Source organism: Mus caroli, unplaced genomic scaffold, assembly GCF_978045245.1.
Source record: "Mus caroli unplaced genomic scaffold, Mus_caroli_1 scaffold_6, whole genome shotgun sequence".
Classification (NCBI taxonomy): domain Eukaryota; kingdom Metazoa; phylum Chordata; class Mammalia; order Rodentia; family Muridae; genus Mus; species Mus caroli.
In genome coordinates, this window is record NW_028227261.1 from 19289831 (window position 1) to 19315292 (window position 25462).

Here is a 25462-nt window from a genome sequence, read left to right on the forward strand (position 1 = left end):
GGAGCTCCTCTTCTGCAGTCCCCCCACCCCCCCACCCCCCCCTGTGGGGACTCTTACCTGATGTCTGAGTCATACTCAAGCTCCTGTCACTGTGAGCTGTGTTGTGACTCCCTGGCTGACAGCTTTACAACAAACACATTAAAAGCTCCAGGCAGTGGGGCTTCTACATGCAAAACATCCCAAGGGATGGGGGGGTGGGGGTGGGGGAGGGGTGGGAGTCGAGGAGGTGGGGACACAGGAACTCTTCCTTGAGCCAAAACCCCTCCTCCCAAGTCCTCTCCCTACAGAACCTGAACCCCTCATCACTGCCTCCAGTTTAAGGAGAACTGGGGCTACCTCCCCACCCTGCCCAACAGACTTTTCCTAATGGGTGATTAGAGGCAGGTGCAGCAGGTGCTTAGGAACTCTTGGGACCCCCTCCCCCCCCCCCCACTATGCATCCCCAGAGAACAGACTCATCCTCAGGCAAGTAACAGTAGGCTCTAGTGGTTAGAGACACGAGTATGTCCACAACCGGGCCTCGGGTCGGATGTTTAGTGGATGCTACCGGCAGCGCAGTATGGAAGGTTCTGGTGGACCGAGGATTGATACTCCTCTTCTTGACCCTAAGAGGCAGCAGCTGAGTTCATCGGTCTTTGCACATCAGGCAGGTGAGGTTTACAGAAGTTCCAATTCTGAGAGTAAGGCAGTCAGAGCTAGAACCTGAACCCAAGTCCAGTCTCCCAGCTTCAGTCTCCTCAGGACTGGCAGCCTCCCAACCCAACAGGATGGCCCAAGCAAGCCTCAGGGAAACCAGAAGGAGCCATTTGCAAAATTCAAAGTCCACTGATTCTGCCATTTTCAGGGGATAGCCTGACCCATCCAGCCTGCTGGCTGATAACCCCCCACCCCCAACAACGCACACAAACTGTTTCATCCTACAGGCCAAAGCCACCATCTCTGTATTCCAGTCCCTGAGAAACAAGGCTAATGAAAGAGTAGACACAGGAAGAGTTCTTTATTGTACACTGGAGAAATAGCCCTGTGTGCTGGTTCAAGGTGCAACATACAGAGTAGAGAATTAAGAAAAGAAAGAACTGGGAGGGGTGGGGACCTCTTGAGGTCCAAACTTGCAAACAAATAATTAAAAAAAAAAAAGTCAATGATTCCTCACGCAAGAGGCATTTTTTTTGCAAATACCATGCAAAACAGGCAGCTGGCGAGCCTTAAGAGAACCCCTATAAATAACAGAAAAGACTCTCCAAGTGTTCCCACACAGGACTCAGAGCACAGGGGACAAAAGGAAACCAAAATGCCTTTTGGCGGTTCAAGATATTTGGCACTCGTGTGATTACATTTGTTTGTTTGTTTTTTTACAGTCCATTAAAGAGAATGGATAAAGTGACACAATATTGAAGAAGAAAGAGGGGTTCACTCAGCAGACCCCCCAGGGAGGCTAGAAAAAGCTCAAGTTTGTCTTTGTTTTTCTTCTTCTTCTTTCTGACATATAAAACCCACCGTTGGTGTTAACCTGGGCAAAGAGCTGTACTGCCACAAAGAAGCGCAAGCTTTTCAGTTGTCTCTCGAAAGCAAGACCAGGAAGGGGCCTTCCCAAGCGTCAGTCGGTAGAAAAGTTACTTTCTGCATTAATATGGGGTTCATTTCCGGTAACTTCAAAGATGACCCAAGTGCAACAGTATCTACAGAGATCATCCCCCGCCCCCAATTGTCTTTTGTACATCCGAGAATAAACAACATTTAAAAAAAAATAAAACTGGACTAGACCGCATGTCACATTCAAGTGCACAGATGAAACTATGTAAACATTGGGAACAGCCAAATCAGCAGAGAATGCAGCACCTTCACGTGGCCGGTGCTGCTTTCGGGAAGTGGTTCAAACTCCAGAGCTAGAATTGCACAATATTTACCATATATAAAAAGAAACAGGTATTAATCTTGACAAATAGCTGCAACTGAGACTTTTTTCTTTTATATGTGTGTATATAGTGATTTTTATTTTTTATTTTTTTTTAACTTTTTGTGTGTTTTTTTAACTTTTGTTTTTGTAGAGGAGCACAGAGCCACTGCTACTGCTACCACCACCACCTCCACCACCTCCACCACCTCCTCCTCCTCCTCCTCCCCACCTCATCTGTCTCCCGGCCTGACTTGAGACACAAGTTGTCGATTTCATCACAGATAGCAAGCTATTAATAAATTTCAAAGTGCTTTCTCCCTCCTCCTCCTCCTCCTCCTCCTCCTCCTCCTCGTGCTTTTTGTCAGTAACTGTCACAGCCCGCCACTCTTCTTATTCTTTCCCTCAACACATTGTCTTTGGGGCAGTTAGACACCAGGGGGTGCCTTGTCGGTCATGGTTTTCAGCACGTCATCAATCCTATCATCTTCAATAACAACTGCAAAAAAAAGGGGGGAGGGGGAGAGAAAGATGAGAGAGCTTGGGCTAGACGCAGTGTCTATATCCCCACTACTGGGGTGGGTGCAGGGGAGGGCGAGGAAGGAAGGCTGACTGTTCCAAGCAGGGTGAACAGCCCCATCGCCCTAGGCTCGCTTCCCTGTCTGATTCTGAACTGCCCCACTGCCTAGCCCTCATCCTAGATGGATTCTAAGAAGGAGCAAGCCAGAGGGAGCCATCCCAGCTGACCCGCAACCGATGCAACCCTTTACAAAGAAGTCTCCTAGGCTACTTCTTAAGGAGAGAAAGGGAAACTGAGGTCTTCAGGTCACTGGTGGCGGTAGCCCAGGCCGGGTTCAAAGAAGCCCGGAGCAGGAAGGAAAGCTGGGGTAGGTTCCCACGCCGATCAGCGGCTGCAAAGTTTAGGCCTGGCCTGAACGGGTGTCCCCCTCCCGTTTTCCCTTCCCTGTGCCCCGGTCCGTAGCCTCCGCCCCTCCGCTCTCTGTGCCACCGCAAAGGGCAGAACCTCCCTTCGCTGCCGCCTGGGGCTTTACCTTCAGTCGCCTCTTCCGCCTGCCTCACTGTCTCCACTGGCCTCAGTCCCTCCACCAGTCCCTGTTCTGAATGATCAGATCACCTGTCCAGAACTCTGGGTCTCTACCCGTAGGTCTCCTTGTCTGTCACCCTCATTGTTCCAGCACTTCAGCGTCCTCCCTAGACTTGAGTCCCAGGCTCTCTTACAGCTCCCTCGCTTTAGCTCTCTGCCCACCTCCGTCTCCCGACCATCTCCCCACTTCACCTCGCTACCCCAGTCTTTTCCGGCAGCACCCTGCATCTCGGTTTCCCTGGGGCTTCTCCAACTCCAATATCTCAGCCTAGACCACCCTTCTCCCCTCTGCCAAGTAACAGCGAAAAGCCTGTGCGACCTGAATGCTCCTCGCCCTTCCCCGCGGTAGTTAAGGTCCTTCCCCTGCAGCGCCCCACGCAGACCCCTAAGAAGCTCCAGGACCCCTTACCCCAGGGTGGCCAAGCAGAGAGAGTACAGATGCGACTCCACTGCGCAAAAAGGGGGAGGGGTGTGAAACCTAAAAGCAAACTTTGGTGCGGTTGAGGACGCGGGTATAACCTTTGGGCCTCGGCTGCAAGTAGAGGCTACCACGCCCCCGGGTGACCCCGCTGGTGGCCCGGACAAGCGGAGACTCTTGCCCGAGGCCTGATCCAGCTTCCGCCGCAGGGGGATCCCAAGATCCCGCAGATGGTCCCCCCACTACCGCGGGGACCCCTGAGCCCCTGCCAGGCTGCAGCACCAGCACCGCAGGGGGTAAGGGGCGGGGAACTCACCGCGCTTGCTCCGGCCGATCTGGCCCAGCTTGGGAGGCCGCTTGCTCTGCCCAGCCCCGAAGAAGTTGTTGGTGTCCTGCAGGCGGCACGAGAAGATCTGGCCCACGTCGCCGCCGTCGCCATAGGGGCTCAGCTTCTCGTCGCCGTAGGGCAGCACCTCCGACATGGTCGCGTCCGGGGGCTCCGAGGCGGCACCTCCTCCGCCCGCGTCCCCGCCCGCGGAGGACAGGGTCAGCGGCGCTGGGGCCGGGGATGGCCGGCCGGGGACGGCCCTCGGGGCTGCCGCGGCGCTGGGGCCGGCGAGAGGCCGGGGAGCGACACCGCTTGGGGCAGGAGCGCGCAGCCCGCGCGAGCGACCCAACGAGCGCCCGCAGCTGAGCTGCGCTGCGCTCGGGCTCCGCGCGCGAGTGGCTGCTGCTCCGGCAGCGGCGGGCAGGACTCACATCCTCGGCGCTCTGGAGCGCGGGGCGGGGGCCGAGCCGGGCGGGGCCGCGACGCGCGGGGAGGAGGGTGTCCCTGCGAGCCCGGAGGGCGCGGGACCGAGGTGGGCGCACCCCGGGGAGCGCGCGGGCCAGTCCTGCCGCGGATACGGGCGGCGGCAGCGGCGGCGACTCGGGGACTGTGGCGGCGACTCGGGGACTGTGGAGCAGCGAGCGGCCGAGGGGGAGGGGAGCAAAAAAGGAGGGAGGGCAGGGGGAGGAAACCCGGAGGGAGGGAGGGAGGGAGGGAAGAAACCGAGAGGGCGACGGGGAGAAAAACAGAAAGACAGAAGAAGGCAAGGGGAGCGGCGGGAGGAGGGAGGGTGAGGAAGGAGGGAGAAAAAGAAAAGGGGGGAGACTAGATCTGGATCGCAGAGGCAGAGCGGAGAAGCGAAAGAAGGGAAAAATAGAGGGTCGGAGAAGGAAGGAGGAGAGAGGGGGGACAGAGGGAGGCAGGGACGAAGGAGCAGCCTGCGAGCTGCTAGGGAGAATGCCAGCCCAGGCTGAAAGCGAGGCGCCGGAGGAGGGAGGGAGGAGGGGACCCGCGGGCCTCGGGGAGAGATCCCTGGAAGCTAAGCGACGTCACGGGGCCGCGCCGGACCGCGGCTGGCTTCCTGCCCCCGCCCCCGTCCCCTCCGTCCCGCCTGCGCTGAGGGGCCCCGGTGCGCCCCGCCCCGCCCCGCCCCGCCCCGCACGGCCCGCGCCCCTCCCGCGCGGTGTTTACCCGACCCGGAGCCTGTGCGCGCCGGCTCGGCTGGCTGTGACTCCCGAGGGGAACCCGAAGCAGTGGGAGGGGAGGGGACCGAGGACGCACCGGCCGGGAAGGACGCGGATGCTGACCTCCCTGGAGGCCAGTTACAGAGGTCAAGGATCGGAGCGTACTGGGCCACCCGCGGGCACTCCTCTCCCTTCCCCCACCACACTTGTGCCCCACTTAGACCCTGCCGGGCATTCCTCTGTCCCCGTGCCCACTGGATCTGCCAGGAAGGCCTTTTTCTCACTTCTTGTCCCTCTGTGCGGGGCCCTGGCTCCCCCACCACCACCACCAACCCCGAGGACAAGAAGGAGGGGAGGAGGGGGCAGCCCCGCCTCCCGCGGGATAGAGGAGAGCCTCATTACTCAGGGCTTGCCCGGGATGCCCGGCTCCTAGAGCCCTCTGACTCGCTGGGGACGCCCCAGGCCTGCAGCCCTTTGCCCTCTGGGACCTCTCTTATAACAACAGTCTTAATAAAGCTCTGGAGAGATACTGCAGCCTCAAAACCCGGAGCGTGCTCCTGCACCCTGGGAGGGAGACCCGGGAAGCCCAGGAGGCCTGGGAGGCGCATCTGTCTGCCAGATGGTAACTTCAAGGGGGCAAGGTGCGTGAGGAGTGCTCATTATCCTCGCCTGAGCCTGGAGCACCTGCTCTCCCCAAGGAGACCAGACCTGCTCAGCAGAGCTGGCCTAACCCCAGCGAGGGGTAACCAGTCCAAGGTCAGCAGCCTTCAGGAGAGAGGCAGGGCTAGGAAGCTAATCCTTGCCATTAGGCTCCTAACTCACCTAGCACCCCGCCCCCTCACCGGAGAGCAGGGGAGGGGGTTGCCATCAGCCAGGGATGACGCAGCCTAGAACCCGTGCCCCCCCCCCCCCAATGTTAAAGGGCTGGCTGGTTTCCAGAATCCAGACCTCAGGATGCGAAAACGAAGGGGTGGAGAAATAGATTGTGACAGGTGAAATAAGTTTGTCTTCTGGGTACAGGCCCGATCTTGAACCCCAACCCTGTACTTCCCTTGCAGTGACACTTTAGGCAAGCGGTCTATCCTCCCTGAACCCCAGTAGTCTCCCCTGCCCTACTGCCAAAGAAGGCCCCCGGGGGCGGAGCTGTTAGTGGGTGTGTATTAGTTGAATAAGAAATGGCTCCCTCTGTGAGAAGGTGCTTCTCTTTAACCATTCCCCCACTTCAGAGCCGCCTGGGCTGGGAAGCCTCCCTAAACATCGCCTAACCCAAGCTTGCAATCCACACATAGGAAACTGGCTCAAAGTCCCATGGCTTGTCAACGGTAGAAGCAGCAGGTCCCCAGATTGTGAATGGTCCCTCCTGAAGCTGCCTGTCTTCATTCATTAAGGCCCCGCTGAGAGTCAGCCGTGAGGTTAGCTCTCAAGTGCTGAGAGAGATGACAAAGACCCAAGACACAGGGTGGTATAAACTTACAAGCGGCTCTTACATTTGTGCTACGCTTTCTGGGGTTGGCCCCAAAGCACTTTTCACATCCATTATTGACCTGGTGTCTCAAATAGAAGAGGGGAAGCTGCTTCTGTATTCAACTGATGAGGCAGGAGAAGGGGGAGTGACTTGGCCAAGGTCACGGTCTAGTGATGGAGCCAGGGTCAGGGCCTCATCCTTACTGCAGACCAACACAAAGCAACTTCCAAGTTCAGTACCTACCAGGTCCCCACTGTGAAGAAGATAAAGTCACACCATGAGCCGAAGATTCTCCACCCAGACAGTGAGAGAGAGAGAGGAGAAGGAAGTTATAAATCCAAGCCCGGAATGTCTACCTTGCCTTGGGCAAATAAAGTTGGAGGTGGCAGCAGCCACCTTCCCAGCCCAATACCCACTCCTTTTGTGAGCACGCCTGCCTTCTAAGCACATGGACATCAACAGCCTGAAAACCAGCACCAAGGCCTGAGAATGTAACTCGGTGGTAGAACCCTTGCCTGACCATACTCAATGTCCTGGGTTCTCACTCCAGTTCTGAAAAAAAACATCTCCATGATTATTATCTTTGAACACTGAGCCTTCATAAGAAGGTGGAGCTGGTGGGGAACGGTCAGGCCCAATTTGCGGAACAGGGAGCTGGGAGCTAAGTGTTCTGTCTGAGGTCACATGGAAGTTCTCCAAGGAAAGTTGGGAGTCAGGAAGGGTCCGTTTTCTGTCCCTCTCAACTGTCTGATCGCTTTGATCTTCTGTTTCTTCCGGTCTTCGGTTGGTCATACCTCTAGCCTGAGTTAACATAAATCTTAGGACTCCGTTTCCTCCTGTCTCCACTCCAGAGGCCCACAATTGTGCAAAGACACCAGACCCTGGTGGGAAAGTGCGGAGAGATAAAGACCACCCTCTTCCATGTTCAGAAAGGAAGTTGCGATTACATGTTTGGGGACATCAGATCCCTGTTGTCACTTCTAGCTCCTCTGGTCTCTTCTATTCACCTCTCTGGTCCTCCATTTCCTCTCCTATTATTACAGTTTGATAATAAGAGAGGCAATGCCTAGCTGAAGGAAGTAGGTTATTGGGGACATGCTTTCAGAGGTGCTCTCTGGTCCCCAGTTCCCTCTCTGACTGACCCTGACACCCATGATGTGAATCTCCGCTACCATGTACCTCCTGTTACCATGGAAACCTTACTCTGGAAGCACAGAGCCAATTGGCCTTGAACTTGACCCTTTAGAGATGTGAGCTAAGATAACCTCTCTCCAGACAGATAACCTGTCTCTGCCTAGCCTTTTGTCACAGGAACACACAGTGTACTGATGCCCTGCCAACTGGGGTAAAAGCCAGCTGGACTTAGAGAGGTCTCCTCTCTGAAAGGAGATCAGCCATGCATGGTGCCTGGCATGTAGTATGCCCTCAATAAACGTGGCTGTTACAACAGCCTTTCTTTGTGGCTTTGCTGTTTTGGGTTTTGCTTTGTCTGTCTGTCTGCCTGCCTGGGTTTTGGGGACAGGGTCTCACTGTGTAGCCTCAGCTGGCCTGGAACTCAGAGATCTGCCTCTTGAGTGCAGGGATTAAAAGTATGTGTTGCTATTCCTGACTCTGTGTGTGTGTGTGTATGTGTGTGTGTGTGTGTATACTTACATATAATATATATAATGTATACATTTATACAATTATAAACTTATATATAATATATTATATTTACATATACTTACATACTAACATATAATATATATCATATACACTTATATACTTATATATTATACATATTATATACACTTATTTATTTATTTATTTATTTTGCCACGATCTTACGATGTAGCCTAGGCTGGCTGAAGCTCATGGTCCTGCCTCAGCTTCCTGAGTGCTGGGGTTGCAGCTGAGCATCTCCCAGCTCTCTCTGTGGCTGTTAAACAAATTACCTCTCACTCTAGGCCTCTGACTAGAGCATGAACTGGGAAAGCTGGGGAAGAGGAGAGTCCGTCTCCCTTCCATCCTCCATGATACAGAAGTACAGGGCTGGGACTCTCTGAGGCCCTGGGTTCAATTCCCAGTCCTACAAAGAGGGAGAGAGCAGCAAATCCCAAGTAGACAAAAATAAATAAATAAAAGCTTAAAGCAAAGGTCCCACAGCCTTCTCTCAGCTCCTCTTAGATTTCACCTGAAATTTCTTCACTAGGTTTATACATTTCCATGGTCGTTCTAGCCCATTCTACCATTATAAGTTTATATCTAAAGCCCCTGCTGTATTCTGAGCACCCAGAACTGGTAAGGCACAGGAAGGGTCAGTAGAGAGACTTCTTCTATCTCCATCCCCTTCCATCTATTCGGGTGGGGAAACTGAAGCATGGTCAGCAGCAGCAGAAGGCAAGAGAAGAGGAGAACATGGTTGCTGCCCATCCTCTGGCGGAGAGCACCTGCCAGCAGGCCAAACCCAGGCTTCCCCAGAGATGTGTGCACTGGGTGTGTCCTCAGAGGTTAAGTGGCTGTCCAGCAGGAATGAGCTAAGAGTAGATTCAACCACACTCCCCACCACTGCCCTAACTCAGTGGGAGGCTTCCAGAGAGGTTAGTTCTATTCTTCGAAAGACAGATCTCTGGCCCCTCCCCACACATGCATGCACACACATGCTCACACACCTAGGCACACACAAACGCACACATGTGCAAATGCACTCTTTTGTCTAATCACTGAGGCTCTTTTATTTCAAATGAAATCTTGCAAAGCTGGGCTCAGGAGCACTAGGAAACTCTGGCTGCTTCTCAGGCTAGGATATTCACAGCAGACCAATAGACAAACCAGGTATGATCACACTGTGATCGTCACGTGACTTGTGGGACTCGAATTCCTGTGAAATCCTGCTCGGAGCCTTGGGAATTTGGAGGCTTCTGAAGCCTGGTGCCTGAGAGGCATCAAGTGTCTGTCCAGTGTCCCCTGTCCAGGGCTCCCAAGAAGCTCCTGCCCCTTAAGAATCGTGACTCACGGACTGGACAGATGGCTCAGCGATTAAGAATACCAGCTACTCTTGTAAGGGACCTGATTTCGGTTCCCCCAACCCACAGGGTATCCCACACCCAGAAAATTCAATGCTCTCTTCCCCCACCAGACACGCACTTGGTTCACAAACAGACAAAAACACCCATACACCTTTAAAAAAGAAAAAAGAAAAAAAAAGAAAAGCCTTGATTTCAACAAGTATGCAGTCAAAACATGGCTGGTAAAGGGGTGGGGGTAGGACAAAAGAGAAGCGGACCCCATTCCAGCTCAGAGAGGCCACAGAGCTCTGACTCCAAGCTCCACCCACCCAGTGATTGTTACCTGCTCTGCTCAAGTCCTGCCAACCAAAATACACATATGTCCACCCCCAGGCCCCTGAAGATGGCTGTCAACTGTCACCTCAATCTTACAGTTGAGGGCATCCAAGCCAGAACAGCAAAGTGACAGCCCAAGGCCACCTTGGCAATGAAAGCCAGCAGTTGGGAAAGTGGGTGCAAGCTCCCTCACCTCACCTCACCGTAACCATGGGAACCCATCCCAGGCCAAAGGAGTCTAGGAAAGAGAGAATTCTCTTCCCAAGGTGCAAAACCTTGTGTGCAAGATTTCTAGGAACCTGAAGGGCCTTCAGATGATAAAGAGAAGGCTATGTCCTAGAAACAGCACTGGGGCATCTCCCTCCAGGGTGTCCTTGGGACAACATAGCATTGAACCAGTTTGCACTTCCAGCCCATAAGCCAAGGAACGAATGAGCTAAGGCGAGCCCTGGATCTGAGCTCAGAACAGAGAGAGCTCTCTCAACCCTGGCAAGAGAGACACGCCCACTAGCTGCTAAGCCCAGTCTCCATACAGAAAGCAGGATGGCCCCATAGTTCTGTCAGGTGAGAAAGCCATCCTGTGAAGAGACTCGGGAGCTTTCGAAGCACTAGTTAGTGGGGGCAAACCAGGAGACCAGCCCTAGCTCCATACCCTTCCTCCCCATTACCACCCCCCCCCCCACTCCCCGGCCCCCGTGTAACCTGGAGACAGCACTGCCCTCTCTGAACCAGAGTTCCTCTCAGACATCAAATGAGAGAGTGAGGCTCAGGCAAGGTACGGATGGAGTCTGTACCTTAAACCAAAACAGGGAACAACAGTTCCATGCAGTGGATCCCTCCGCCCTTAGCCCTTGGGGTCTGCAGAGATGGACAGAAATTCCCGTGTAACAAACAGGCAGAGTGGATGGCTGAAGGGCAGGCAGCCCATGCAGAATTAGGGAGGATCTGCCTGGCAGCCCTGGGGCAGGGGTGGTTGAGTGCAGAAAGCTATTTGGTCCAGGGGGCGGGGCTAGATCGAAACACGACGAGAGGATGAGGAAGATCCACAGAAATCAAAAAGAGCTAAAAAGCGGTCAATGGAGAAGACCAATCCAACCATCAGGAGGGACGGGAAGGGTCATAATGAAAAGGGCCGGGGCATAGGAGGAAGAGGAGAAAGGGCAGTTAGAGGCAAAGGAGGAGGCAGCTGGGGGTGGGGGCGGGGGCGGAGGGGGAGTGGGTAAGGACAGGAGAGAGGGGAGTGAGAGCTGGCAAAGAGCCAGGATGGGGAGAAGTAAAATCTCTCCCGGAGAATAATCAGAAGCTAAAATCTGTGTCATAAGGGTTTTTTTCCCCAGCATCCCTCCCCTGCGTGAAGTCATGCGCATATTTTAAGACATCTGATGCATTATGCATATCTAGTTGAGTAAGAGAAAGATGGCTAGCGCATTGAAAGACGTGAGCGCTTGGGAAACCACAGCGGGAGTAATGTGAGGACCCCCTCCCCCCCTTCCAGCACTTTGCAGAGTGTCCAAAGTCTCACACTTTCAGCCAGTGCCCTGGTGAGCTGGGCAAGGAAGGTGGAAACTCTAGAATTTCAGTTTCATCCTTACCAGGGTGTGCCAAGGTGGTCCTGGGATTAGCAGCCTGGGGTCCTCCCTAGATTCTTCTCTCAGACCTCTGAGGCCTTTTCCCAGGCCTCCCAGTCAAGACAATTGCATAGGCCTCTGGTCATAACCTGTTTCTCTTCCAAAGACCCCGGAAGTCCTCAACTGTGGGCGCACAGCACCGCCTGGTGGTCATATCAGACTGCGCTATGGGAGGCTTCTCATTTGGAGTAGAGCCGGGGAAGGGTGGCAGAGAGGAGGATGAATAAATATTGCAAGCAAGCTTGAAGCGCCCTCCTGAGGAGCACCTGGCTAAGGAGGGGAGGCTCTGAAGAGCAGGAATATGCACCCCTTTGTACCCTCAGGCACTCAGATGCCAGGCACATTAAAGGCCTCATAAACGTGTTGCGCTTTTCTGTGGCCACAACGCGCCAGTCTCAACCCAGAAAAATAGGTAGCTGCTTTGAGGTCCCTAAAGTGAGGTGGTGGGCCAGAAGGCACGAGGAGGAAGAGCAGAAGCCGCAAAGCCCCTCCCTGCGATGCCTGCCTGTGTTCCCAGCTCAGTTTTGCCCACTCCAATCAGGGAAGGGAAATGCCAAGTCCCCCGGCTGGCATCTGGAACACAATAAGGCAGCTGCAGGGAAGTGACTAATGAGCACTTCGGGGAGCAGCTAGGGACATCACGGATGGAAACTTATCTCATTCTAAATGGTTACGTTAGCGCTATCTAATTAGAGAGGAAATGTGCTGCGCACCCCGGCTTTCCACAAACGCCATCCTGCGGCTGTGGTACAGCTAGGCCAAAACGAAGCGGCACAGCTCCCAGATGCCCAGCCCACAGAAGGGCCCCCAAGCACCTCTTCCGCTCTCCATCTTGTGGACACACGAAATGGCTGAGCTGGATGGAGCTTTGGAGTGTTTGAATCCCACCTGCTCCTTTTCAAGTTAGAACTGGAGGTCAGAGAGGTTCCACCACAGGACGGAGATCACACGGCAGTCAGGCGCACCATTCTGGAGGCTGAGGCAGGAAGGGCCTGAGTTCGAGGCCATTCTGCGCTGTGTAGTAAGACCTTGTCTTTATTTAAAAAAAAAAAAAAAATGGATCCAGGATCAAAGAAAACCAGAGTTTGAATCTTTGAGCTCTCTGTTTGGGAAGTTTGTTTAGTTACCATAGTCTGATAACGGTGCCCTGGTGTGCTTGTGTAGAATCTTCAACTCTCTGGGCGAGTCACTTCACGTGATGCCCTTCCTATATGAGTCACCCCTGTTGGTACGCAGACCCTAAAAGAGCCTCCACCCCCTCCCATCACTTAGCATCCAAGTTGCTGCCCTCATTTGTGGACCAGAGGCCAGCTCCTCCAGGCAGCCTCCCTTCAGTCCATGGACAGGTGTGAGGTTGATCTTTGTTACCTGGATTTAGAATCACCTAGGGCCGGGGTTCTCGGCCTGCATAACGCTGCGACCCTTTAATGCAGTTCCTCCCTTCGTAGTGACCCCAACCATAAAATTAGTTTCTTTGCTACTTCATAACTGCAATGTTGCTACTGTTATGAATCCTTATGTAAATTGCTGTGTTTTCAGATGGCCTTAGGAGACCCCTATGAAAGAGTCATTCAACCCCCAAAGGGTTGAGAGCTACTCACTGAGGTGATGTGATCTACTGCCTGGGTGTGTCTGTGACCCTCGTGAGTGTTGGTATCACTGTCCCATGGGCTGGGCTCTTGGACCGAGTAAAAAGGGGAAAGGGAAAAAGCAAGCCAAGCTCTCATGTTTCTCTTTGTCTTCTGCACAGATGTAAGCAAATTGCCCACCATCTCTCCTGCCCCGCCATGGTGGACTGTTTCCCCTAAAACTGTGAGCAAAAATAAACGTTTTCTCCTTTAAGTTGCTTTTGTCCGGTATTTGGTTAAGGCCACAAGAAAGGCAACTGATACAGGAACTCTATACCAGGAGCAGGGACCATTGCTGTGATGGGCCAGGCCATGTGGTCCATGGGCCGCTGGACTGGTTTGCAGAAGGTAAGTGGAAGGGCCTGGGTCTACAGGCTAGAAAAGCCCTAGAATACGAGGAAAGGAGCTTAAGGGGGCCACAGCAATGGAAATCTGGAAGAGCAGGATTGGAGAGAAAAAAAGACAAGACAAAAAGACTCAGCTCATGAGGTTTCAGAGGGGAACAAGAAGTCCATTGGGAACTTTGGCAGAGGCCTTCCATGTCCCATCCTGACTCATTCTGACCATGTCCTGAGAACCCGAGTGAAGATAACATGAAAGGTAATCAGCTCGTTTGTGGAGAAAATCTCAAAACAGTTGTATTCAGTCTGTGCTGGGGTTACTGCTCACTGCTGTCAGATCTGCAGTGAGAGAACGGACAGATAAAGGAAATGGGCCATCAATTGGGTGAGTCTGCAGAGAAAGCAAATAAACCATCAAGATTAGAAGCCCCACACTCTGCCCTGGGAGGATAGAGAAAGAGCCCTGTGAACAAGACTCTACCCATTAAAGACTCCGACTGAAAATGTGAACCAGTCATTTGCAGATTGGACAGGAATGCAGCTGAGGGGGTTTCTTAGCAGCTGTGGGGGTGTTCCCCAACCCACCCTTGGGTCAGCTGCAAAGCAGAGAGGCCGTGCAGCTAGGGCACAAGAGGTCAGAAGTGCATCTCCAGCAGGCCACAAAACCTCACAGGGTTGTCAGTGGGGTGCTGTATAGACATGCAAATGTACAAGTGAGGAGGTACAGAGCCAGAGAGGCTTGCAGCAAAGTTCCAGAAAGCAAGTGAATCCAGCCAGTGTATTTGGTGGAGGACCCTGAGAAGCTATCGTGTGAGAGCATAAAGGTAAAGTCTAACAGCAGAGGAGACCCCAGGATGCTGGAGATGCCAGGACCATAGGCCAAACAGAAAGACTGATGCTGCAGGTGGCAGAGCTGGAGAGACACAGCTGTTCAAGCCCTTTGATGATGCCATCAGTCACAGATGCTGGAGCTGGGCTCCAGGGTCGGGTGTCCGGCTGCCTGTCCTGCAGGCTTTGGTTTGGCTTTCCTTGTGACTCCATTCCCTCCCACACTGATTCTGTGTGGTCGTGTATCAGAAAGATGGAATGTGATTATTTTATAGGGGCTCATGCTTGAAGAATCTTAGAAGAGACTTCGAACTTGGACTTCTGAACAATGTTGGTACTGTTAAGACTTCGGGAACTCTTAGAAATTAGTTCTACACATTTGGCATTGAGATGTCACGAGGGGTAGAATGTTCATTTAAAGCCATACATGTACAGTGTCTGGTTGACAGGGGTTGAGCTAATCTTCATTGTCAATTTCTCTGGATTTAGAATTGCCTAGGAAATGCATCCCTGAGTGAGTCTGGGAGATCATTTCTAAAGAGGACCAACCCTCCCTGAACCGGGAGGTACCATCCCATGGAGAACGAAGCTAAGTGTTCATTTTTTTCCGCTTCCTGATTTGTGAGCAAGCCGCCTGGCCTGCTCCACTATGCTGGACAGTTTCTCTGTAAACTGAGAATAACTTGTTCCTCTTTCAAGTTGTTTTCTGCTCAGCATTTGGTTACAGCAAGAACAGTAACCAATACAGCATCCACAGCTAAGAGCTCGGACACTGGAGTACTGGAGCTCAGTTCAGTCCTACCGATCCCCGTCTACCTAGTGAGACAGCCCACCTCTCTGGGTCATGGTTTCCTTTTATTTAAGAATGGTGGTAAAGGCAGACATGGTGTATTCCTAGCTCTTGGGAGGCTCAGGCAAGATCAAGAATTCAAGTCATACCTTTGCTCCATGGCCCTGCCTCAGAATATAACCAAGGGGAAACCCGGCTTACTCCCAGGTGAGGAACGGAGGAGACCATCACGTACTGTATAAGGCCATCTCTTAGTGACAATGTAAGATCATGCTACTGATCTTGAGACCTTAGATGAAGGACACCTAACCCAGCCCAGTGTAGGATACAGGCGGGTATGAAGAAGATGCTCAGAGCAGAGTCCCCAGGGTGAACAGACAGTAGGGAGGAGTGAGGATGGACAGGGGCTCCAGGGTCTGAGGCAGCATGAGCGAGGCCAGGGAGCAGCTGTGTGGTTAAGAGAAGTGGCTCAGAAATTCCGTCAGGGAGAGGGACTTGGAGAGATGGCTTCCTATGCCCCATAAGGGGGCCTTGAGCCTGTGGATGACAGGGAACTTGAGAAGGGCTTACGCAGAGGAGGGACAGGAGTTATTTAAATGGATCACTCCAGACTCGCCTTTCACAATGATATGCTGTTTTGCTCCTGGATGTTTGCTGCTAATGGTCAAAGAATCTGTTCCAGCCAGAAAAAGCATGAACTACTGTAGTGTGTGTGTGTGTGTGTAGGGGGGGTATTATTGTGTGTGGAGACGTTTTACATATGTATCATGTATACATGGTGTCCTCGGATGCAGAGAGGACCTCAGCTCCCCTGAAACTGGAGTTAGAGACGGCTGAGGGCTATGGTGTGGGTGCTAGGAATTGAACTCAGTACCTCTGGAAGACTTGCCAGTGCTCTTAGCCTCTGAGCCATCTCTTCAGCACCCCAGTATAGCTTAAATGTTCTCTCCCAAACCCACATTGATATCTTGGTGCCACTGTCACAGGATGAAGAGGTGGCAACTGTCAAAATATGAGGCCATAAATTTAATAAGGCCACTGTGGGGGATGGGGGTGGTAAGCTAGTTATTCAAATGCCTACACCTCTCTCCCCCTCCCGGGACACGTGATGCTCTCTGCTCTTACCACACAGGATAAAGATTCTTGAGGAGTTGCCATGCTTCTGGGCTCCCCAATCTCTACAATTACTAGAAATCCACCTCTGTTCTTCATGAATTACCCAGCTTCAAATTTCTTGCTGTAAGAACAGAAAACAGACTAAGAAAAATGTCCTTATGTGGTGGCCAATGAATCAAAGAACTGTATCTCCTGTCCCTGCCAGTCCTTGATAAACAGTGGCTTGCAATGAAACACTTTTAGGTCAGAGCTGGAAGTCGCTCATTTTACATCTGCAGGCACAAAATGTATAATGTTTGATGGACAAACGCCCTTCTGTGACACTGAACTCCATGGACCACCCTCCTGCCCTGCAGGGTTCCCCAGCACCAGGGACGTGGATGGCCCAGGCGGCCTTTCCGTGACTTTGGATCAAGCTGCTGAAGGCCATCTGAGTTTGGCCTACTTTTTCCTGGTTTTGTTGACGGTTTAGGTGTTCCACTAGACTTCTGAATGAATTGGGATTCTAAAGCCCACCACCGTCCAGCCCGTCCACCACCAGGGTGTGCCGGGAGGGGCTGACTGGTGGAAGGAGTGCTGACTGCCTGGTAAAAATGCTTATGATAGAGAGGGCTCTCTTACTCCATGGGCTCTGCGCCTGCGAGTGTATCCAGCCACAATCTAAAGTACTCATGAAAGAAACCCAACTGAGCAGGTACACATTTATTTTCCTACTCCCCAAGCAGCAGCCACCCTCGCACCCAGGCACCTGGGACCTACCCTGCATTAGAATAATCTAGAGATGACTTTGTGTGTACAGGAAGACAGGTGAGGAACTCCGCAGACTCTACATTATTGTTCGTAAGTGCTGAGACATCTATAGATCAGTCTCCATGAAGGCCCTGGAACCCAGGACCATGGACACAAGGCAGGACTGCGTGTAGTCAACTTCTCTTACTGGGTTCCCAGGTCTCAAGTGCTCCCAGCAAAGGCTTTATAGTTAGGCTGAGTTCAAGTACCGGAAATAAACTAGGGGAACCAATACCAATGGGGGGGGGGGACTGAAGTCTTAGTGTACATGGTGCCTGCACAGGTATTGAAGCCTTAGCGTGTATGGTGCCTGCACAGGTATTCCAAGCCGACAGCAGTTGTTCAGAACGACTCCCACCCAGCCCTGTCAGCTGGGGACTAAAGGGGCTGAGAATGACAGGTACTCATGACACCCAGCCCCACTGACAGCTCCCTTCCTAGCTCTGATCCCCTAAGCACCTCCAACCCAATCCAGATCCCACATATTGGTTTAGGTTGTTGGGGCCTCCACGAGGCCTCCGAGGCCTCCTGGAAGTGAGACTTGTAAAGCAGAAGGAAGGAAGGAGCTGCTAGGCTCAAGCAGGAACCTACCCTATCACAGAGACACAGCCACTTCTGATGACCAGGAGACTCTTCTGCTCCTGTATCCCATGGTGGGAGGCACCTGCAGAGTGCACTGGGTGGGACAAATAGGCCCTTTCTCCTAACCCCTTTGATGAGATTGTTCCTGATCCTGGCAGAGGTGGGCTCCCAAATCACTCCCCAAGCCCCACGGGGCCCTGCCCTTACAGAAAGGCCGGGGAAGGGGAAGGGCTTCTGACGGTGCTGAGTGACTCCCTTTGCAAATGCAGGGTTTTTCTTTTCCAGGCTTTTAGTTTTGTGTGCATGCATGTTTTACCTGCACATGTCTGCACAGCATGCAGTCTGGTACCCTCAGAGAGGGCGTGGCAAGCCCAGGAACTAGAGCTCGACGGCTGGGAGCCCAGGCTCAGGGTTGGTCCTTACCACTGAGCCACCACTCCAGCCCCAGCTGTTCTGAGATAGGGTTTCACTATGTAGCCTGGGCTAGCCTCAAACTCACAAGACTGGCTTGCCACCAGGCCCAGCTTATGATAGCAACTGGGACAATACCGGGCACACAGCGCTGAATATTAATATCCTCTTGACCTACGCCACCTCAGCTTCTCCAGTGTTCCAAACAAGACACATTTTGTCAGACAACTACATAAGCAAGGCCAGGTGGCACCTGAGGCCAGCTATCTAGGGAAGTCCTCAGGGCACACTACAGTCCCACTGTGGGCCTGGTGAGCATGGGGCTTCGACAACCATGAACTGGACCCCATTTTGAGGAGCTCAAGAGGAAAGCAGAGGTCTCTGAGATCCATCTTCACCCTGTGGTGGGTAGCTTTAACTCCTACCCAGGGAAGCCTCAGCCACGTCACTTTAGTGAAGCAAGCACCATGCACACACGTGCTGCAGGCTGTCTAATCTGTGCGGCTCACTCGGACACGGCACACACTTGTGTCAGGCAGCGCCAGGAAGAAGCCCTTCCCCTCACACAGGAGGCCAAGGAAGAAAAGAGCTGTTTGGATGACCTGACAGACTCTTGTACCCACAAGTCAGGGGTGGGTGAGGGAGAGGGGGTGCTGGGGACAGTGAGGTGGGTCCCTTTCTTTGGCAAAAGCAAGCAAAGAAGTTACAAAGGCTAGAGGCCAGGACGGCAGCCACCTTCACTCTCTGTGGAAAGCCAGAGCACCCTGGGAAGCCAGGCAGAAGAAGGAGCCCCCATCCTCAGCTCTGGTGCCCTCCCTGGGTCAAAAGAAAACACCCAGGCTGCCTGCGAACCTAGAAACACCTAGAAAAGTCTCCTGTCCTCCTGCTGACCTGTGCCCCACTCATGCAAATGGCTAACCTCACTTCTTGTCGTCTTCACACATGTGCAAACATTACTCAGAAAGCAAGGGAAATAGAGGGAGAGGGAGAGGGAGGGAAGGAGGGAGGGAGGGAGGGAGGGAGGGAGGGAGGGAGGGAGGGGGAGAGGGAGAGAGAGAGAGAGAGAGAGAGAGAGAGAGAGAGAGAGAGAGAGAGAGAGAGAGACAGACTGCCCACCTGAGCAGAAGCAAAAGGAGGCATCTGGGCATCTCCCAAGAGGCCATACTGTAAGGCCCTCAAAGCTCAGCCTTCTTCCCAAGCCGTCTCACCCCTCCCACACCCACCCCTACCCCCAGGGAGCAAGAGTCGGAGAGGACTGGCCTTGGAGCCTGGACAATGAGCTGGTCTTATTCAGTCATACACATGGATCTAGCTCCCGAGAAGGGGCCCTCACCAAGGACCCCACCAGGTCCAGGTTCAAAAGCCACATCCAGCTGTTGGAGCTGTGAGGCTCACCGGTGCCCCTCCATCATACGAGAAGGTACAGCCACCCCACCAAAGGCCTCAGACAGACCCTGACAAAGGTCACTTGCAGTGTGACCACAAGACCCCTAGCTGTTATACAAGGGTATCACCCTGGTGATCTCCCGCCGACAGATCGGGCACCTCTTGGGCTCTGGCAAGGCAAGGTAACACTGGCGGCAGGAACACACATGCCCACACTCAAGGAAGACACAGGACTTGAAGTTGCTCAGACACACAACGCAGGCGCTCTTCAGACTCTCCCTGTCCTCAGGTGAGGCTTGGCTCAGCAGCTGGGCCTCGTGTTCAAGGAACTCTTCCTGGAGCTGCTGCTGGCGCAGGCGCTCCTGCCGCTGAAGGTACTGCTTCCTCAGGATGAAGAAGAGGGTGGCACAGGTAGCAAAGCCGAACACCAGGACCAGAACTTTCCAGAGCCGGACACTAGACTCCTGCCTGTGCAGCAGGCTGTCGAAGTCCTGGCTGCTCAGATAGTACTGCATGCCTTGCTTGGGGGGCTGCAGGCGGACAGAGTTGTTATCCAGGACCAGTTCACCGATCCCCGTGAGGGTGGCTCCCACCTTCAGCATCTCCTCTGTCTCCTGGATGCCTTTGGGCCTCTCGCCACTGATGTAGTGGCCGATGGCATCGGTGAAGGACTGCACAGAGGGGTGGAATTTCTCGTACACGGTCTCTAGGCCCAGATCCACTGAATCCAGGGGCTTCAGCACTCGCACGGACACAGCCACGCCGTCCTCGTGGGGCACGAGGTCAAAGGGCACAGTGTTAGTCCTCTGGTGAATGATCTTGGAATAGTCATTCCTAAAAAATGCAAGGATTAAAGATGAACAAGAGAGGAGCAAGCACCTGACTCCCAAAATGGGGTCACCTACATGTGGGCACACATACAGACTCCACGGTGAGTTCTATAGCACTGAGGCCACAGCGAGGAGAGGCCACTTTAAATTAAGCTCAAGTCTCAGTGGACACTGGGGAGCAACAGAGGTCACCTTTAGTGTTTACGCCCTTGTGTCACCATCACAGAAGTGCCCAAGACAAAACCTGCTAAGAACAGACAGGAAAATGGCTCACTTCATGTGCTGGCACACAAATATTTAAGCAAATCCGTGTGACTAAGTTCTATAACTTAACTGTGCTAAGAATCAACATATTCCGGGTCCCTTCTAAAAACCAGGTTCTGTAATCAGGGAGTGGGCTTAGGAGCCTGTGCTGTAATGGCTGCCTCCTGGGCTCTAACAGAAGTGCACAGCGCATACAGCAGTACTAGGACATGGAGAGGCAGCTCTGAACACGATCCGCAAGAAGCCAGACTCAGCAAGCCCAGTCCTAGGCCCAGAACAGACCGAGTGAAGTGGTGTAGAAGCCAGAGGACACGCACCAAAGGTGGGTAGTTCGGTTCCACACCATCTTATGCTCCTGAAGCGACAGCCGCTGGATCACCCCCTTGCAGTTTTCCACGAACTGGCTGTTGAGTGTTTCTTTAACAGACCGCACAGCTCCTGTAGAGAAAGCAATTATGGCACCTCTGAAGGACACTCTGGCCTCTCTTTAAGATCTCCCATGTGTTGAGCTCCACTAATTAGTCAACACAACAACATCCGTGTCACTGCAAGGCACGCTTAGAGAGCACACTGCAAAGGGCCTGACGTAAGTCCTTCACATGAGCCACATTACTGGGCCCTAAACTACCTTATACCACACTGAGTCTCTCTAAAACAATCACAAGTCCACAGTGCTTTGGTCACCTTGCCCCAGCACCATCAAAAGGCTCTTAGGAGGGCGGGCAGGTCAAGTGCCACTAAGCCTGATGACCTGAACCCTGGAAAACCTACCTACAAGAAGGTGGAAAGAGAGCCAAGTCCCCAAGTTGTCCTTTGACCTCCACCAGTGTGGAGTGGCACCTTCACGCTGCCCTCCCCCACACAAGATAAAACAAACAAATATGTTAAAAAGGGAGAGTGTTTATGTCAGCCAAGATGGTCCTTATGGGCTCCTGGAATGAGGCAGCTGCTGCCCCACACACTAACCAAGCCAACGCACCTTCAATGACAGCATAAGGCACACACTTTCCCGGTGCTTCTGAAAGAATGCCCTTTAAATCTTCACCCAAATGAATCTTCTTAGCTCCCTAAATGCAAAAATAAATAGATATTAAGTTGGCCCCTGAATACTGACATGCTCTATCAGACTTAAGGTGTCGTGGGGTGAGGGATGAGGAGGCCGACAGGAGGGCGATCAGGAGGCTCTGCTTCTGAAGTCTGGCCCGGAAACTTGAACATGATTAGGCCAGGGGCACTGGGCTCCCCTTCCCCAAGGCTGGAGGTGTCACCATCTGCTTTCCAGTTCCACACAACACTCCTGTCGCATAAGTACTTTTACATGCGTATCTAAAAGGTGGGAGCTGCTTGGCACACTGTAGAAGGAACCTCAGCAGAGACCGGGCTAGCTCAAGTGGCAGCATATCCCTGACGATTTTGAACAACTTCACTCATCTGAGTCTGCTTCCAAACTGTAAAGGGAGGGAGAAGACGATCTCATGGAATTTTTTGAGTGGGATAAATGAACTCTAAGGTATGGGGAAACACAGTCCAGAGCTGACACATGGAAGCTGTGATGGTTTGTATATGCTTGGGCCAGGGAGTGGCACTATTAGAAGTGGCCTAGTTGGAGTAGGTGTGTCACTAAGGGTGTGGGTTTAATTTAATACCCTAGTCCTAGCTGCCTGGAAGCCAGCATTCTTCTAGCAGCCTTCAGATGAAGATGTAGAACTCTCAGCTTCTCCTGCACCATGTCTGCCTGGATGCTGCCATGTTCCTGCCTTGATGATAATGGGCTGAACCTCTGAACCTGTAAGCCAGCCCCAATTAAATGCTGTCCTTTATAAGAGTTGCCTTGCCGGGCGTGGTGGCGCACGCCTTTAATCCCAGCACTCGGGAGGCAGAGGCAGGCGGATTTCTTAGTTCGAGGCCAGCCTGGTCTACAAAGTGAGTTCCAGGACAGCCAGGGCTATACAGAGAAACCCTGTCTCGAAAAACCAAAAAAAAAAAAAAAAAAAAAAAAAAAAAAGAGTTGCCTTGGTCATGGTGTCTGTTCACAGCAGTAAAACCCTAAGACAGAAGCCATGCAATAATCAATCATTTGTGTCAGCAGGAAAAACACTGTAGTAAGGTACAAACTCGGCTCTGTAAGTACTATAACCTGACCAACAGGTGAAAGTCAAACATTAGGGCTCCCACAACTTTTTCCAGGAAGGGTTATTTCATCCTTTTAGGGACTAAGACTCAAGTACCACAGGCTGGCCTAGGACATATTGCTCATCTGTGGGTGTCCTTCAACTTGTTTTGTTGTTTGTTCTGGTTTTTTTGTCTGTCTTTTTGTGCTTGGTTTCCTGGGTTATTTGTTTGGTTGTCTGGTTTCCCTTGAACTCAGAGACCCACCTGTCTCTGCCTCGTTACACTGGGAACTTCTGATCCAATCCTTTTCACTGCAGAACTCCACAGTTTTGTTTCTGAGCCCTTACTGAAACCAACCTGGTGATAAGACTTGGGCTCCAAAGTCCATCTTCCATACAACTGCCAGAACAAGTCTTTGGCTGATGGACTGTGAAATTCCAGCCAACATAACACCACCACCATGCGCTGGGCAGCTACTGCTCGTCACATGCTGAGGTAAGAACCGAGACATGAAGATGATCCCCCCGCCCTTTCAAGGTCTGTCAGCTTGACAGGTGCCACAGAGCAAGGAGGTCAAATAAGAAAGGAGGACATAGGGCTGGTGAGATGGCTCAGCAGGTAAGAGCACCCGACTGCTCTTCTGAAGGTCCAGAGTTCAAATCCCAGCAACCACATGGTGGCTCACAACCATCCGTAACGCGATCTGGCGCCCTCTTCTGGAGTGTCTGAAGACAGCTACAGTGTACTTACATATAATAAATAAATCTTTAAAAAAAAAAAAAAGAAAAAGAAAAAGAAAGGAGGACATAAAGTGTCGTGTTGCCGGAGTTCCAGGTAGAGCTGTGCCACGGTACCCATAACTAGCCAGCCTCAGCCACCAGTCCTCAACAAGCCAACTACAAAAGCTAAATTAACAGCGACAAGCCAGCAAGGGCGAAGACCCCTGGGGGCTCCGCTCCACCCCAGCTCTATCTCTGGGTCCTAACACAAAATCAAGGGCTTTTCACATCTTTACCTTATTACTTTTTATTATATGGGTGGTTTTGCCTGCATGCATGTCTGTGTATCACATACATGCCTGGTACCCAATAGAGGCCAAAAGATCACCTGGGACTGGAGACAAAAATAAAACAGAGACGGAAATGTGCCGTCTGAACTGTTAAGTGCAACCCTCAAATGAGAATGTAGTTTTAAAGTAACTATAATATACAAAGAAATTACTGTAGAAACCAGGAGTGGAGCGGTTAAATACATGAGCCTCTAAGTTCTCTGTTCTCCAAATGAGCCTCTAAGTTTGCTGTTCTTCACGTTGGAATCACCCCTGCCTTACATATCTTCACATCCTTCATCTCCACCCCAAGTATCACCTTGTTTAAAATGGCGACGCCCCCCTGTCAATGGCCATAATCTAGAATCACTTGGAAAGAGTGTATCAAGAAGGAACTGTCTATATTGAGTCAGCCTGTGTAGGGATAGCTGTTTAGACACTGTCCTGATAGATCTAAAATGAAGGGGGGAAACTCGCTGTTGTGTTGTGACTGACACCATTCTCTAGGTCTGGGCTCTGGACTAGATAATAGTTGTTTCTCTCTACTCAGACGTGATTTGGCAGCTGCCTTAAGTTCCTGGCCTGGACTTCCCCGCGATGATGGATGGTAACCTGAAACTACAAACGAAATAACCCTTCTCCCTCTCCTAAGCTGCTTTCTGTCAGATATTTTACTATAGCAAAAGGAACGGAACTCTCCGTTTCCCTGTCTTTCCGCTTTTCTCTGCCCTACTCCAACCCGACTCTCGCCCTATCACACGATCCAATTACGTGTAGGCGTCTGGTTGACCTAGAATGCACTGTGCACCAGGGCAATGGCCTGTTTTTCTCACTACCTGGTGCCCAGCAGGTTTTCGAGAAACAGTTTTACAGCACTGCAATGACGTCCAGTGACACTGAGGGTCACTCGGGGCGGGGGAGGGGGGCAGCCTCGCTGCAGCAGGTGCCCGGGATCCCCTCTGGCTGCGCGTCGTCTGGGGCCCTGTGGCTCCCCGATGCGCCCCGGCGCGAGCTGCCAGCGAGGCTGAGCTGCCCACCCCACCCCCCGCACTGACCTTGAGTTCCTGCGCGACCTGGGCCTTCTGCCGGTATATGGAGTACAGTACGGCGGTGACCATCGAACTGGTGCCCAGCAGGATGACCTGGCCGAGCGACGGTCGCGACCCGCTCTCCATAGCTACCCCAAGCCGCACCAGCAGCCTTGAAATCACCTGCGACCCCTACGTAGCCGCGCAGCCCTTCCCGGAACCCGTCGCCCTTCGATGACGTACAGACCGGAAGTGGAGGACGGGGGTGGGGCAAAGACGTTGCCTAGGTGGTTGCGACGTTACTGCGGCCTCCTGGGAAACTGGTGGGGCTGGCTGTGGTCACGTGGGAGCTCTCCCTCCGGGTTTCTAGACGTTCTTGCTCCGTTATTGTTAAATGACATCTAATTTATCCTATGAAAGCGTGCCTTGGTGCACCTATAGAGAGCAGGACTCAATCTGAACGTCCCGGTTTCTCCTACTTTATGGATCCTTGGGATGGAACTCAAGTTCTTAGCCATGGGGGCAAAGCACCTTTACTCACTGGTCTGTTTCTCCAGCCCTTGCTGGATTATTTGATGTCTCCGCCATCAGATGGAGAGCTGAGTAAAACGTGTGTTAAGCACCAAGAAGTGTTAGGCTTTAAGCTATCGGAGAACCTTGAAACCTGGCTTTTAAAGATGAAGAAACTAGCCCGACGTGGTGACGCACACCTTTAATCCCAACACAGAGGCAGGCGGATTTCTGAGTTCAAGGCCAGCCTGGTCTACAAAGTAAGTTCCAGGACAGCCAGGGCTATACAGAGAAACCCTGTCTCGGGAAAAAAAAAAAAAAAAAAGAAGAAGAAAACAGCAACTATTTTTATTGAGTGACTATTTTATGCCATGTACTGTAGTTCGTTTCCTAGGCCTGGCCTGCATTTTACTCCACTATCTAGGGACCAAACCCAGGGCTTCCAGTGTTCTTC

The 25462-nt window shown here is 52.5% G+C and overlaps 2 protein-coding genes across 2 annotated transcripts; both read right to left on the reverse strand.

Moving 5' to 3' along the window:
* Positions 1 to 980: 980 nt before the first annotated feature.
* Camk2n1 (calcium/calmodulin dependent protein kinase II inhibitor 1) lies at positions 981 to 4816 on the reverse strand. The gene is made up of 2 exons (XM_021161527.3): positions 3734 to 4816; positions 981 to 2393 (listed from the first exon to the last, which is right to left on the reverse strand). The coding sequence occupies exons 1-2, from the start codon at positions 3897 to 3899 to the stop codon at positions 2323 to 2325; spliced, it is 237 nt and encodes a 78-aa protein (XP_021017186.1). The 5' UTR covers positions 3900 to 4816; the 3' UTR covers positions 981 to 2322.
* A 14280-nt stretch (positions 4817 to 19096) lies between these two features.
* Mul1 (mitochondrial E3 ubiquitin protein ligase 1) lies at positions 19097 to 24732 on the reverse strand. The gene is made up of 4 exons (XM_021161092.3): positions 24526 to 24732; positions 21290 to 21377; positions 20628 to 20748; positions 19097 to 20050 (listed from the first exon to the last, which is right to left on the reverse strand). The coding sequence occupies exons 1-4, from the start codon at positions 24643 to 24645 to the stop codon at positions 19321 to 19323; spliced, it is 1059 nt and encodes a 352-aa protein (XP_021016751.1). The 5' UTR covers positions 24646 to 24732; the 3' UTR covers positions 19097 to 19320.
* Positions 24733 to 25462: the final 730 nt, after the last annotated feature.

Excerpts from the sequence above, each read along its gene's own strand:
- Camk2n1 (XM_021161527.3), bottom strand. The coding sequence starts at position 3,899 with ATGTCGGAGGTGCTGCCCTACGGCGACGAGAAGCTGAGCCCCTATGGC. Across the intron at positions 2,394-3,733 it reads GATCGGCCGGAGCAAGCGCG|TTGTTATTGAAGATGATAGG; the intron begins GTGAGTTCCCCG and ends TTTTTTTTGCAG.
- Mul1 (XM_021161092.3), bottom strand. The coding sequence starts at position 24,645 with ATGGAGAGCGGGTCGCGACCGTCGCTCGGCCAGGTCATCCTGCTGGGC. Across the intron at positions 20,749-21,289 it reads GCCTTATGCTGTCATTGAAG|GAGCTGTGCGGTCTGTTAAA; the intron begins GTGCGTTGGCTT and ends CTTTCTCTACAG. Across the intron at positions 20,051-20,627 it reads AACCGAACTACCCACCTTTG|GAATGACTATTCCAAGATCA; the intron begins GTGCGTGTCCTC and ends TGCATTTTTTAG.